Source organism: Tupaia chinensis, unplaced genomic scaffold, assembly GCF_000334495.1.
Source record: "Tupaia chinensis unplaced genomic scaffold, TupChi_1.0 Scaffold143936_1, whole genome shotgun sequence".
NCBI lineage: Eukaryota > Metazoa > Chordata > Mammalia > Scandentia > Tupaiidae > Tupaia > Tupaia belangeri.
In genome coordinates this window covers 1,107,833-1,121,242 of record NW_006203787.1, presented here as the reverse complement: position 1 = coordinate 1,121,242, position 13,410 = coordinate 1,107,833, and the positions used below count along the sequence as shown (strand labels likewise).

Genomic DNA, 13,410 nt, shown 5'->3' with positions numbered 1-13,410 from the left:
GAGGAGGCAGGAGAAGCCGGTGGAGCCCGCGTTCTCGGCCGCGAGGCACGCTGGGAGACGTAGTTCCGCGCGGGGACTCGGCGAGGAAGCGCGGGGCGGAAGGAGGTCGGCGGGAGCCGCAGAGGCACAAAGCCGGGGGCTCCGTTTGCTGTTCCTGGCTTACAGATTTAGACTCTGAAGTGGCATTCGGCATAAAAACGGCAACCTCCTCTCACTGTGCTTCTCCCCATCCGTTGGGGGGGCGGGAAGAAAGTAAGCTAATACCTTCTGAGAAGCAAAGAGACCGAGAGGGAGGAAGAAAAGAAAACCCTGTCGTTAAAAAGACAGGGTCGGTGATCCTTAGGCCTAAAGGAGAGGCAGGAAAGAATGTCGAGGTCCAGTCATGGTTCATTAACCGCTTACAGGCTTTGTAAAACGCGGGGCCGCCCCTCCACCGATTCGACCTTGGATGAGTCAGATCCTGAGCCTCGACTTCCTCCTCTGTAAAATGGGAACTTTAAAATCTGCCTTGTAAAGCTGTTGTGAGCAGCAGATGTGCTCATCTTGGTGGAGCACTGACTGTATTTCCTGCTCTACAAGAAATGCCGTCGGTGGTTACCGTGCTAACCTCTTCAGGCTGCTCAGCAGAGAGGTAAGTGAGATACTCCCAGTAATGAAACCACACATCTGCTCCAGGTGGAGGGCATTGTATTTGGAAAATTGAATTTAAGTCACGTAAACGCAAAGACCGTCTACACCACGGCGTGGAGAGAGATTCCAGGAGTTGGCAGAAATCACGTGGTCCAGGCCTAGCAAGGAGAAATCCAGAGAATTCTGGCAGCACCAAAGGTGCTGAGCTGAGCCGTCACACCCAGTACTGTAACTCAGCTACTCCACAGAGTTGACACAGGTAGGCAAATGATCAGAGAAAAGGCTATTGTGAAAAACCATAGGCTTAATGTTCCATTTGAGACAATTATTGTAAAGCTTACAATAACTTTGGCGTCAAATAGACTTAATTTAAATCTCTCACTTACTAGCTGTATAGCCCTGGGGAAGTTACTGATCCTCTTTCTAAGCTTCAGTTTCCTCATCTGCAAATAAAACAAATATTTACCTCAATAGGGTGGTGGTTCTGGTGAAAGGATTAACATATACTGAGCTCATCATAGTTGTTTAGAAAGAAAGCATTTAGTATCAGCCAGCCACCAGGTACAAATAGTGCCAAACAGCACCACACAGAAGTCACTTTAAATCATGGAAATGGGACCAGCTGGTGGCGGGGTGGTTAAGGTGGCCGGACCCCACATGGCCAAGTGCACAGTTTGAGTCTCAGACCAACAACTTGAAAAAAATCCATCAAGTGGGGGCCAACAGGTGGCATAGTGATTGTGGCGCTGGACTGCCCCCTGGTTGACCATGGTGTGAGTTCTGGACTTGGCAGCTTGAAACTTGTGCACGGTGTGGGTGCTTGCGTGCATGCCCCAAATCCCAAGAGGATCATGGAGGAGAAGGGATTGCAGCATGGCCATCCCTCACACACACACCCCCCAGAGGGATACAGTGATTTCCCTCTTTCTGTCTCTCGGTGTCTCTGGCAAGCACACGCACCCTATAGCAAAAATCTTTAAAAAAAAAAATGCACCGCGTGCATGCCCAAAATTCTGAAAGAAGAACTGGAGGAGAAAGTGTTGTGGTGTGACCATATCCCATGGGGCTACTGTCTTACTTTCTCTACACCCCCACCTGTGATTATACTTGCCCTCTAGCAAATTTTTTAATCATGCGAGTAAAAATTATGTAAGTGAAATTGTGAAACTTATAGTACCTTTGAACTTGGGATGTCTTTCAGTACCCAAGGAACCAGGCAGTGTCTGGCATAGGCGTGTGGAGCAAGTGGCTCCTCTCACCATAACCATCAAGACAAGAGGCCAAATATGATTAAAAAGTTAGTCTACTTCCTCTCACCATAAAGACAGAGAGACAGCCAGAAAGTGAGAAACACCCCCTGGGGGATAGCCACGCCACAATCCCTTCTCCTCCATTCTCCTCTCCAGATCTTGAGTATGCACACACATGCACTGGTGTGAGTTTAAGCCACCGGGTCCTGGACTTGAACCGCCATCAACTACCCGGGAGTCCAGCGACAGCCATTACGTCAACTGCTGGTCCCAGTCTACTTCCTCTTCTGCCCTGTCCTAGCTTCATGTCCCTCTCACCACTGACTCCCCCATTCGCTGTCCGGGCACACCCAGTCTTCCCCCAACACCCCTCATCCTTTGCAATCTCGATTGTTTCTCTTAGGTGCTCCCTCCTTCCCCCACAGAAATCCTGATCTTTCATAGTGCTTAGCCAGGTATTTGACCAGCAGAATAAAGTGATCCCTGGTCAGCTAACTCATAGGGGCGACCATACCTTCATCCCGACGTGGCCTCCCGTTGTAGGAGGTTGGACTATCCCGTCTGCTTTTGTCGCCCTATCAGACTCAAACGTTGCAGCACCGGACAGTGCACTGGCTGGGCTCCTGGCCCTTCCCTTTCTTGCAGGCTGTTATCTGAGTTGTGGGACAGCCTTCCCATCCAGGCTCTAAGCAGGAGACGGGTGAGTGGGCTGGGCCAAATTTGGACATTTTAGAATAAGCTGGGTCGGACTTGAGATATAGGAAACAATCCACATCCCTCTAAGCCTTGCTCTCAGTTGTTTACCCCACTTACAATTATTTTCTTTGACGTAAAACAATATGTGAGGGGATAATAATACGTTAGTCTAATACTCATGAGGTGGAGCCGTTGGAAGCTGTACCAGGTTGAGAGTGGAGGAGTGAGAGGAAGGAAATCTCCATTCAAAACTGCCCGCTGCCCAGTTTTACCCTCAGATGGTATCAGCCCACGATGGGACAAAGTAATGTTTGGAGGTTCTAAAATAACATTGTTTCCATGCTGAAATGCAGTCCAGCGTTTCTCAGGGATGTATATGATAGGACTCCTTCTTTTGATAAGTTCTGGGATCACGAGTAGTAGAATGGGTTATTATAAATTACTCCAGCTGGGAAACTGCAGAAAGGGGAATCCATGAAAGAATCCGGCCACATTTAAACATTAAATGATTAAACATTTCTCTAAGACTTAGTATATATAAATTTGGGGGAAATGACACGGAAAAATTAAACTAGGGATTCTTGAAATCCTTTCAGCCTTTAGGACTTAAAACTAAAGCAATTTCAGGAGAGAGAGAGAGAGAGAAAGGGAAAGTGAGAAAGCAAGCCACCAGGTTCGGGACTCAAACCGCCGTCAGCCAAGTGGGAGTCCAGCGCCCTTAACCACCACGCCACCTGCCAGCCCCTCCATGACCTTCTATGCATTTTTCTGTGATAATTATCACCAAGCATTTCATTAGATGAAAAAAAATAGCATGAAAGTAGTAGTTTTATAAAATTTTTGTTCTAGTGTACACAATTCAACTAGAAAAACTCAAAATGGGGTAGCAAGGTTAAGATTCCAGGAAGTTATTAGAGGTTTTTGGTGTTCATATTTTAGGGGACGAAAGGCATGGCAATGGGAAGATACCTAAAGACATAAATCATTATCCTCTCATTAACTTACTGTGGTATCTGTCTTTTGGGAATAAAGTAATACTTAAGACCAAATGAATTAACTAATACAATATTTTTTTTTAATTTGCTATAGGGTATATGTACGCACTTGAGAGAGACAAAAGGAGAGAGAAAAAGTGAGAAATCACCCTCAAGGAGGAACAGCCACACTGCAATTCTTCCTCCTCTCAGGATTTTGGGGACACACACATGCACCTGGCTTGTTTGTCAGGCCTCCAGGTCTGGGATTCGAACCATGCAATTGACCATGTGGGATTCAGCTGCCTTAACTAACACTGGCTGGCTCAATACAATCAAATGTTGATTAACTACATAGATCACTGGATTTCCAACATGCCGTACAAGATTTTTCCTCGGGGCTAGCAGGTGGCATGGTGGTTAAGGTTGCTAGACTACCACATGGCCTACCATGGTTTGAGTCCAAACAAATATTTACCTCAATAGGGTGGTGGTTCTGGTGAAAGGATTAACATATACTGAGCTCATCATAGTTGTTTAGAAAGAAAGCATTTAGTATCAGCCAGCCACCAGGTACAAATAGTGCCAAACAGCACCACACAGAAGTCACTTTAAATCATGGAAATGGGACCAGCTGGTGGCGGGGTGGTTAAGGTGGCCGGACCCCACATGGCCAAGTGCACAGTTTGAGTCTCAGACCAACAACTTGAAAAAAATCCATCAAGTGGGGGCCAACAGGTGGCATAGTGATTGTGGCGCTGGACTGCCCCCTGGTTGACCATGGTGTGAGTTCTGGACTTGGCAGCTTGAAACTTGTGCACGGTGTGTGCATGCCCCAAATCCCAAGAGGATCATGGAGGAGAAGGGATTGCAGCATGGCCATCCCTCACACACACACCCCCCAGAGGGATACAGTGATTTCCCTCTTTCTGTCTCTCGGTGTCTCTGGCAAGCACACGCACCCTATAGCAAAAATCTTTAAAAAAAAAAATGCACCGCGTGCATGCCCAAAATTCTGAAAGAAGAACTGGAGGAGAAAGTGTTGTGGTGTGACCATATCCCATGGGGCTACTGTCTTACTTTCTCTACACCCCCACCTGTGATTATACTTGCCCTCTAGCAAATTTTTTAATCATGCGAGTAAAAATTATGTAAGTGAAATTGTGAAACTTATAGTACCTTTGAACTTGGGATGTCTTTCAGTACCCAAGGAACCAGGCAGTGTCTGGCATAGGCGTGTGGAGCAAGTGGCTCCTCTCACCATAACCATCAAGACAAGAGGCCAAATATGATTAAAAAGTTAGTCTACTTCCTCTCACCATAAAGACAGAGAGACAGCCAGAAAGTGAGAAACACCCCCTGGGGGATAGCCACGCCACAATCCCTTCTCCTCCATTCTCCTCTCCAGATCTTGAGTATGCACACACATGCACTGGTGTGAGTTTAAGCCACCGGGTCCTGGACTTGAACCGCCATCAACTACCCGGGAGTCCAGCGACAGCCATTACGTCAACTGCTGGTCCCAGTCTACTTCCTCTTCTGCCCTGTCCTAGCTTCATGTCCCTCTCACCACTGACTCCCCCATTCGCTGTCCGGGCACACCCAGTCTTCCCCCAACACCCCTCATCCTTTGCAATCTCGATTGTTTCTCTTAGGTGCTCCCTCCTTCCCCCACAGAAATCCTGATCTTTCATAGTGCTTAGCCAGGTATTTGACCAGCAGAATAAAGTGATCCCTGGTCAGCTAACTCATAGGGGCGACCATACCTTCATCCCGACGTGGCCTCCCGTTGTAGGAGGTTGGACTATCCCGTCTGCTTTTGTCGCCCTATCAGACTCAAACGTTGCAGCACCGGACAGTGCACTGGCTGGGCTCCTGGCCCTTCCCTTTCTTGCAGGCTGTTATCTGAGTTGTGGGACAGCCTTCCCATCCAGGCTCTAAGCAGGAGACGGGTGAGTGGGCTGGGCCAAATTTGGACATTTTAGAATAAGCTGGGTCGGACTTGAGATATAGGAAACAATCCACATCCCTCTAAGCCTTGCTCTCAGTTGTTTACCCCACTTACAATTATTTTCTTTGACGTAAAACAATATGTGAGGGGATAATAATACGTTAGTCTAATACTCATGAGGTGGAGCCGTTGGAAGCTGTACCAGGTTGAGAGTGGAGGAGTGAGAGGAAGGAAATCTCCATTCAAAACTGCCCGCTGCCCAGTTTTACCCTCAGATGGTATCAGCCCACGATGGGACAAAGTAATGTTTGGAGGTTCTAAAATAACATTGTTTCCATGCTGAAATGCAGTCCAGCGTTTCTCAGGGATGTATATGATAGGACTCCTTCTTTTGATAAGTTCTGGGATCACGAGTAGTAGAATGGGTTATTATAAATTACTCCAGCTGGGAAACTGCAGAAAGGGGAATCCATGAAAGAATCCGGCCACATTTAAACATTAAATGATTAAACATTTCTCTAAGACTTAGTATATATAAATTTGGGGGAAATGACACGGAAAAATTAAACTAGGGATTCTTGAAATCCTTTCAGCCTTTAGGACTTAAAACTAAAGCAATTTCAGGAGAGAGAGAGAGAGAGAAAGGGAAAGTGAGAAAGCAAGCCACCAGGTTCGGGACTCAAACCGCCGTCAGCCAAGTGGGAGTCCAGCGCCCTTAACCACCACGCCACCTGCCAGCCCCTCCATGACCTTCTATGCATTTTTCTGTGATAATTATCACCAAGCATTTCATTAGATGAAAAAAAATAGCATGAAAGTAGTAGTTTTATAAAATTTTTGTTCTAGTGTACACAATTCAACTAGAAAAACTCAAAATGGGGTAGCAAGGTTAAGATTCCAGGAAGTTATTAGAGGTTTTTGGTGTTCATATTTTAGGGGACGAAAGGCATGGCAATGGGAAGATACCTAAAGACATAAATCATTATCCTCTCATTAACTTACTGTGGTATCTGTCTTTTGGGAATAAAGTAATACTTAAGACCAAATGAATTAACTAATACAATATTTTTTTTTAATTTGCTATAGGGTATATGTACGCACTTGAGAGAGACAAAAGGAGAGAGAAAAAGTGAGAAATCACCCTCAAGGAGGAACAGCCACACTGCAATTCTTCCTCCTCTCAGGATTTTGGGGACACACACATGCACCTGGCTTGTTTGTCAGGCCTCCAGGTCTGGGATTCGAACCATGCAATTGACCATGTGGGATTCAGCTGCCTTAACTAACACTGGCTGGCTCAATACAATCAAATGTTGATTAACTACATAGATCACTGGATTTCCAACATGCCGTACAAGATTTTTCCTCGGGGCTAGCAGGTGGCATGGTGGTTAAGGTTGCTAGACTACCACATGGCCTACCATGGTTTGAGTCCCAGACCTAGCAGCTTGCTTTCTCATACCCCCCTCTCTCTGGTCAAATTAAAAATTTATTAATTACTCAATTAAATACATAATTAAAAAGATTTTTCCTCCACCTGTCTATATATATCAACATATACTAGACTTTGGTCTAATTATGTTCATAGACATTTCGTTATAGTTTAAAACTGTTGTTTTTTTGTTACAGGGCATGTGCATTTGCCAGAGAGAGGGAGAGGAGACAGATCCCCACCCCCGATGGGTATGTTCTCATGACAGTCCCTTCTCTTCGTCTCCCTGCTGTCGCGGGGATTTCAGGCATGCACACACACATGCCCGGCTTGCTTCCCAACTGCTGATTGGTGACTCAGACTGCAAGGTCAGCCATGTGGGGCCGGCTGCTTTACCCCCAGGCCACAGAGCTGGCCATGAAAGCATACTTTACATTCCTCTACTGTGAGTGGACCTTTAGTGTGATCAGATGAAACCAGATTCAGGAAGACCAGGCCCATCCTGGTGATCAACTGCATTAAGTCATTTAAAAAAATACATGTATTCACGGCCAGTCCTATGGCTGGGCGGTTAAGGGAGCTGGATCCCACATGGCCAGCCACGCAGTTTGAATCCTGACCCTGGTGGCATGAGACACGTCATGTAGCTATGCATAGGTGCCCCAGACCCTGACAGGAAGGAGACATGTGGAAGGGATGTGGAGGGGACTGTGCCTTATTGGGAGAGGAGATGCTTTCTCCCTTTCCCTCTCTCCCCCTCCGTCTCTCTAGGGTGAGCACATATGCCCTCTAGAAATTCAAAAATATATATTTATATAATACATTGGGTTGTCTGGAAAGTCCTGACACATTTTTACATAGAAAAAAAGAAAATAAAAACAAACTGAAAAATACGGCATGACTTTCCCCACAGCCTTTTATGAGAAATGTCTATGTTTTGGTTTCTAATCTGAGCATTTAGTGTGTCTGTATACAAACTATAACACAGTCTCTGTCCCCATGGTACACTCTATTTTACCAGTTAATAAATTCTCTTAAACTTTATTGTACCGGGGCCAGCAGTTGGTATAGCGAGTATGTCCCTGGACTCCCACATGGACAACCTGTGGGTCAAGTCCTGGACTCAGTGGCTGGAAGTCACACTACGCACATGTGTATGCGTGCCCAAGATCCTGGAAGGAGAGTGGAGGAGAAGGGACTGCAGCATGGCCACCCTGGGGGGTGATTTCTCACTTTCCCTCTCACTATCTCTGTCTCCATCTCTATCTCTCCCTGGAAAGCATACCCACCCTAAGGCAAAAACCTCTTCAAAAAGAAAAAAAAAAAAGAAAGAAATCATTTTATCATGCTGTTAACCAGCCACTAGCACTTAACACTAACAACTCACCTAGAAAGTTCTATGGGACCAGCAGTTGGTGTAATGGCTATGTTGCTGGACTCCCATGTAGTCGACCATGGTTCGAGTCTGGACCTGGTGGCTTAAACTCATGCCGGGCGCATGTGCAGGTGTGCTCAAGGTCCCTAGAGAAGAATGGAGGAGAAGGGATTGTGGCGCGGCCATCCCCTCTGGGGGATGATTTCTCGCTTTTTGTCTCTCTGTTTGTCTCTGTCTTTCTGAGGAGCACATGCACCCTGTAGCAAAAACCTCTCCAAAAACAAAAGAAAGTTCTACATTCTAAACACTAAACTCCTGCTACTGAATCCATCCCATAGAAAGAATCTGTTGACTTAGTTTAGTTTTCTTTTCTTAAAGAATTATTTTATTTAACTTTATTTATTTACTTATTTTTTTAACTTGACCAGAGAGGGACAGAGAGAGAGAGAAGAAAAGTGAAAAAGCAAGCCTCCAGGTCCAGGACTTGAACCATGGTCAGCCATGTGGGAGTCCCATTCCCTTAACAACCATGGCACCTACCAGCCCTAGTTTAGTTCTTTTAAAGATGTAATTCATCAGTTACATTAGAAAACTGGTTGCAAGTTGTGTAAAAATGATAACTTTTGCAAGCTCAATTTGCTAACATGAAGTACCAAGCTCCTTTGTTTTTGCAAAGCATTTGTAGAGAATACTCAAATCCAAAAAAAAGGATTTTCTTTTTGGGAGCATTCTGCTAATTAACGTGTAGCGGCCACATGTGCACTGCACCACCATCACCCAGAAAGCACGGTCTGCCAGTTGAAAGAAGCAGTGGTTTTGGGCCCTGGCGCTCACTGAGCGGTGGCAGCAGAAGCTGTTGGGCACTTGTGAAACCGAAGCATCTCTGTCCGTCCCAGGCCTGCTCGATCAGACTCTGCATTTCAGTGAGATCGCCAGGTGACTCCTATCACATCACATTATATTTATGTTATCGTGTTTTTTTAAGAATTATTTTATTTAACTTTATTGTTGTTATTTTAATATTTCTAGAGAGAGAGACAGAAAGTGAGCAAGCAAGCCTCCAGGTCTAGGACTCAAACCACAGTTGGCCATGTGGGAGTCCAGCACCGTTAACTATCACGCTACCTGCTGGCCCCATCATATAGGCTATATATAAACATATTTGCTCATCTCTGGACCAGCAGTTGCTGTAATAGCTATGTCACTGGACCCCCATGTAGTCGACCACAGTTCCAGTTCCGGACCCGCTGGCTTAAACTTGTGCTGGGCACGTGTGCATGCATGCCTAAGATCCCGAGAGGAGAATAGAAGAGAAGGGGTTGCGGCATGGCCATCCCCCCGGGGGTGGGGGTGATTTCTCGCTTTCTGTCTCTCTGTGTCTCTCTGGTGAGCAAGTTAGCAAAGATCTCTCAAAAAGAAAAAAAAAAAAGCAGGTGGAGGGAAAAAATGCAACTATTCTTAGAAGATTTCTGTCGTAATTTTAAGCAGAGGAAAGGAAAAGGAGAGTGCCCAGTTCATCGTCTTGGTCAAGACAGGTCAGATCATTTGTTTACATGCCTTCAGCAACTCCCCACTAAAAAGGACCTACTATACAAGGGAACTCCAGAAAGTTCATGGACTTAACCTTTGAATTTATTTTGGTGCAAAAAAAAGAGACCCATGCATACTTTTTTATAATCCACATTCTTCATGAACCTTTTGAAGACCCCTCCTCTATGCAAGAACATAGAAAAAAGGAAGGGAAATGTATAAGGAGTAAGGGAAGAGACGGAGGCTGAGATGAGCAGGGGAAGGGCACGTTATAAATTCAGACCGAGAGTCGCCACGAGCCATTTCCGAAAACGCCACCACAGTTCTGCCCGGTCCGCGGCCCACTTCACTCACCTTAGTTGTATTTCCCCTCCATAGGCCCGTCTTCAGGGTCCAGATTGGCTCCTCATTGACCCCAGTGCAGACGCTGTGAAATAAACGAGGGAAAGGTGAGGGATACCTCGCAGACACGGTGTCACGGAGGTGCAGAGTGTCACTTACTGGCCTCGTGAATAATGAACGACTAATCCATAATACATGGGCAGGGGACCCTCGTATTGTCACTTCACGTTTTCCTCACGGCTTCTATCCACAGCTCATTGGAAGGATGAGTGAGTGCCTATTCACAGAAAGTTCTGCAATTCCTTATCTCCCCCAGCGGCTTTTATGTTGTGCAGATTTCTTCTGTGTGTTTGGGGAAATAAAATAAAATTTGTTAAATTAATAGTTTATTGTAAAAGCACTTTGGACCCCCTGTCATTTAAAAAAAAAATTTTTTTAAAGAGATTTTTGCTATAGCGCGCATACACTTGCCAGAAAGATATATATAGAAAGAGAAAAGGCAAGAAATCACTCTCCCCAGGGGAGGATGGCCACACCGCAATCCCTTCTCCATTCTTCTCTCCGGATCTTGGGCACGCACGCACACGCGTCCGGTGTGAGGTTAAGCCACCGCATCTGGGACTTGAACTGCGGTCGACTACATGGGAGTCCAGTGACATAGCCATTATACCAACTGCTGGTCCCCCCCAAATATTTTTTAATTAACGGTAGAGTGCATGCATGGACATGGGAGAGGGAGAGAGAGGGGAGAGGGAGGAGCGCCCTCCTGTCACAGGTCTGATCCCATCACAGTCTGCTTCCCCCAGTCCTGGGCACTCACACATGCTCCCCAGTCTGCTTCAGGCCCACCCAGCTGGGATTCGGACTGTGTCGCTGTGTGGGATCTGGCTTCCCCTGAGCAGAGCACTGTTTGAGCACCAAGGAGCCGCCTCCCCCACCTTTCCTTTTAAACACAATTTACCTAAGACCATGTACTAATTATATGAGGTGGTTGTATTTTTCTGTGCAAAAAAGTGTCACGACTTTCCTGATGACCCAATAGTGTCAGAGATAAACAGAAAATTCATTTTATATAATCTGATCAAGACCATGCTTCCTCGGGATATAATGAGTATGTCGCTGGACTCCCATGTAGTTGGCTATGGTTCGAACCCCAGACCTAGTTGTTCAAAACTCGCAGCAGCAGGCACATGTGCGTGTGTGTCCAAGATCCCGAGAGGAGAATGGCGAAGAAGGGATTACGGTGTGACCACCCCCTGGGGGGTGATTTCTCACTTTCTCTCTGTCTCTGTCTTTTTGGCGAGTGCATGCGCCATATAGCAAAGACCTCTCTAAACAAAATAAAAATTCTCTTAAAAAAAAAACAAAAACAAAAAAGCAGACTTTGGGCATAGCACTTAGAAAACTTGCTATATTGCAGGCCGTATGTTCTGTAGGTACAGATACAGTGAAAACAGAGGTCCTGCCTTTCAGAGTCACGTGGAAAGAATCATATTGTTACTTTATTTATTTTTGTTTTTGCTATAGGGCACTTGCGTTCACCCACAGCGAGAGAAGGAAAATGATAAATCACCTCCCCCAAGGGGGATGGCCATGCTCCAGTCCCTTCTCTATTCCCCCTTTGGGATTTGGGCTGTGCACGCACATGTGCCTGGAAGGTCTTCAGGCCTCTGTGTCTGGGACTCAAACTGCTGAGCTGGCAGGTCGGATCCAGTGCCATAATTACTGTGCCACCTGCTGGCCCAGTTACTTTATTTTTTTGAGTCAAATGTATTTTTGAGTAGTATAATACTTAGGCAGATAAATCTCCTTTTGGAAACATGTACTGCATGAATGGCTGTAAGACTATGTTCTCCGTCAGAACAATTTGTCAAGCAGACAGAACAAAATCTTCAGATAAACCATCATGCTCTCCATTCCTCAGCTCAGTGGAATCTTGCCCAGGAATCTCCATTTAGAGAATGCGAGTGCAATGCAGTGATCGCTCAGCAGAGGGAGCTATTGTTTTCATGCGATAGAAACGAATCCTTCAGCATGAATGGCCAGGTTAGAGAAAGTACTGTCAGAGGTGTCAGAGACAGAGATGCACAGACCTAAGGTTGGGAGGGACAAGTTCTGTCCCCATATAAGCGCAGCATCTAAGCAGGGTCTTGCCCTGTGTCCTGGTGGGTAAGGGAGCCAGATCGCTCATGGCTGACTATATTGTTTGAGTCCCAGCCACTGTGTTTTTGAAAAATACCGAGCATGTGTATTATACATGCTTATGTATAAGCTCTAAATCCCAACAGAATAGAAAAATGAAGGGACCGATATGTGCCTCTGCTCAATTATTGAGTGGTGCCTTCTCCCTTTCCCTCTTTTCTCTGTCTCTCTCTTTGGCAAGTTCATGCATCCTCTGTCAATATTTTTTTTTCCATACAGATAGATAGATGACAGATAGATAGATGGAGACAGATCATCTAAGTAGTGTCTCCCAGCAGTCAGGAGTATGATTTTAAAGTCTCTCTACTCTCAGTAACTCAGTGCGCAAAACGATAGCACAGTCTACTGAGCAGCCACTGCATGCCACGTGCCCCGGTGCACGCACCACAGACTTTCTCTCTCATCTGTACATGAAGTCTCTAGGGGATACCCTGGAAGAGAGGGGTTCATTCATTTGCCCAAGGTCACATCTGACAGCTGACAGGGATGGACTTTGGACGCAGTTCTGACTGAATGCAAGGCCTGTGCTCCTTGCACTGAGCCAGGCAGCACTGCAGAGCCTCTGTGGGCAATGAGCACGTGCAGAGTAGACACTAAGGTTTTTTTGGTTTTAAAAATATCTTTTTTATATTACCAGCACTGGGCACCTGTGTGTGTGCCCAAGATCCTAAGAGGAGAATGAGGGAAGGGATTGTAGTGTGGCCATCCCCCCTTGGGGGTGATTTCTTGCTTCCTGTCTCTCTGTCTCTCTGGTGGTTGTACATGCCCTGTAGCAAAAATATCTAAAAAAAAAAACAAAAAACAAAAAACAAAACCAACCACGTATTACCAGAAGGCACATGCCTCAACCAGAGACAGACAGGACAGTGGCGGAAAGGAAAAGCGCGTCCCCCGACGAGGTGCCGTCATGCTGCGTCTTTTCTCCTTTCCTCCCGTTCGGAATTTTGGGCATCTGTACTCTCTGGGTATGCGCTCACATGCATGTGGCATTTTTTTTTCCTGAAGCTTTTCCGCTGTAGGGCCTGTGC

The 13,410-nt window shown here is 46.0% G+C and overlaps 1 protein-coding gene and 1 long non-coding RNA gene across 7 annotated transcripts in view; one reads left to right on the top strand and one right to left on the bottom strand.

Annotated features, from left to right (window-relative positions):
• Nucleotides 1–13,410, bottom strand: part of NUP153 (nucleoporin 153) — a 78,295-nt gene that overhangs the window by 62,990 nt on the left and 1,895 nt on the right. For 3 of the 6 annotated variants that reach the window (XM_006165514.3, XM_014582959.2, XM_014582960.2), the window contains exons 2-4: nucleotides 10,340–10,522; nucleotides 10,193–10,265; nucleotides 1,017–1,073 (exon numbers count right to left, since the gene is read on the bottom strand). In XM_006165514.3, the coding sequence (XP_006165576.1) occupies nucleotides 1,017–1,073; nucleotides 10,193–10,265; nucleotides 10,340–10,377 (168 nt within the window). In that variant the 5' untranslated portion in view covers nucleotides 10,378–10,522. Of the gene's footprint in view, nucleotides 1–1,016; nucleotides 1,074–2,394; nucleotides 2,543–10,192; nucleotides 10,266–10,339; nucleotides 10,523–13,410 lie in introns of those variants that run through there. The other 3 variants (XM_006165515.3, XM_006165519.3, XM_006165518.3) reach the window with 3 other exon arrangements.
• The window catches only part of LOC106733504 (uncharacterized), a 19,014-nt gene continuing 5,613 nt past the window's right edge, over nucleotides 10–13,410 (top strand). Inside the window, exon 1 of the long non-coding RNA XR_001369553.2 lies at nucleotides 10–631. This is a non-coding gene — a long non-coding RNA (uncharacterized LOC106733504). The remainder of the gene's footprint in view (nucleotides 632–13,410) is intronic.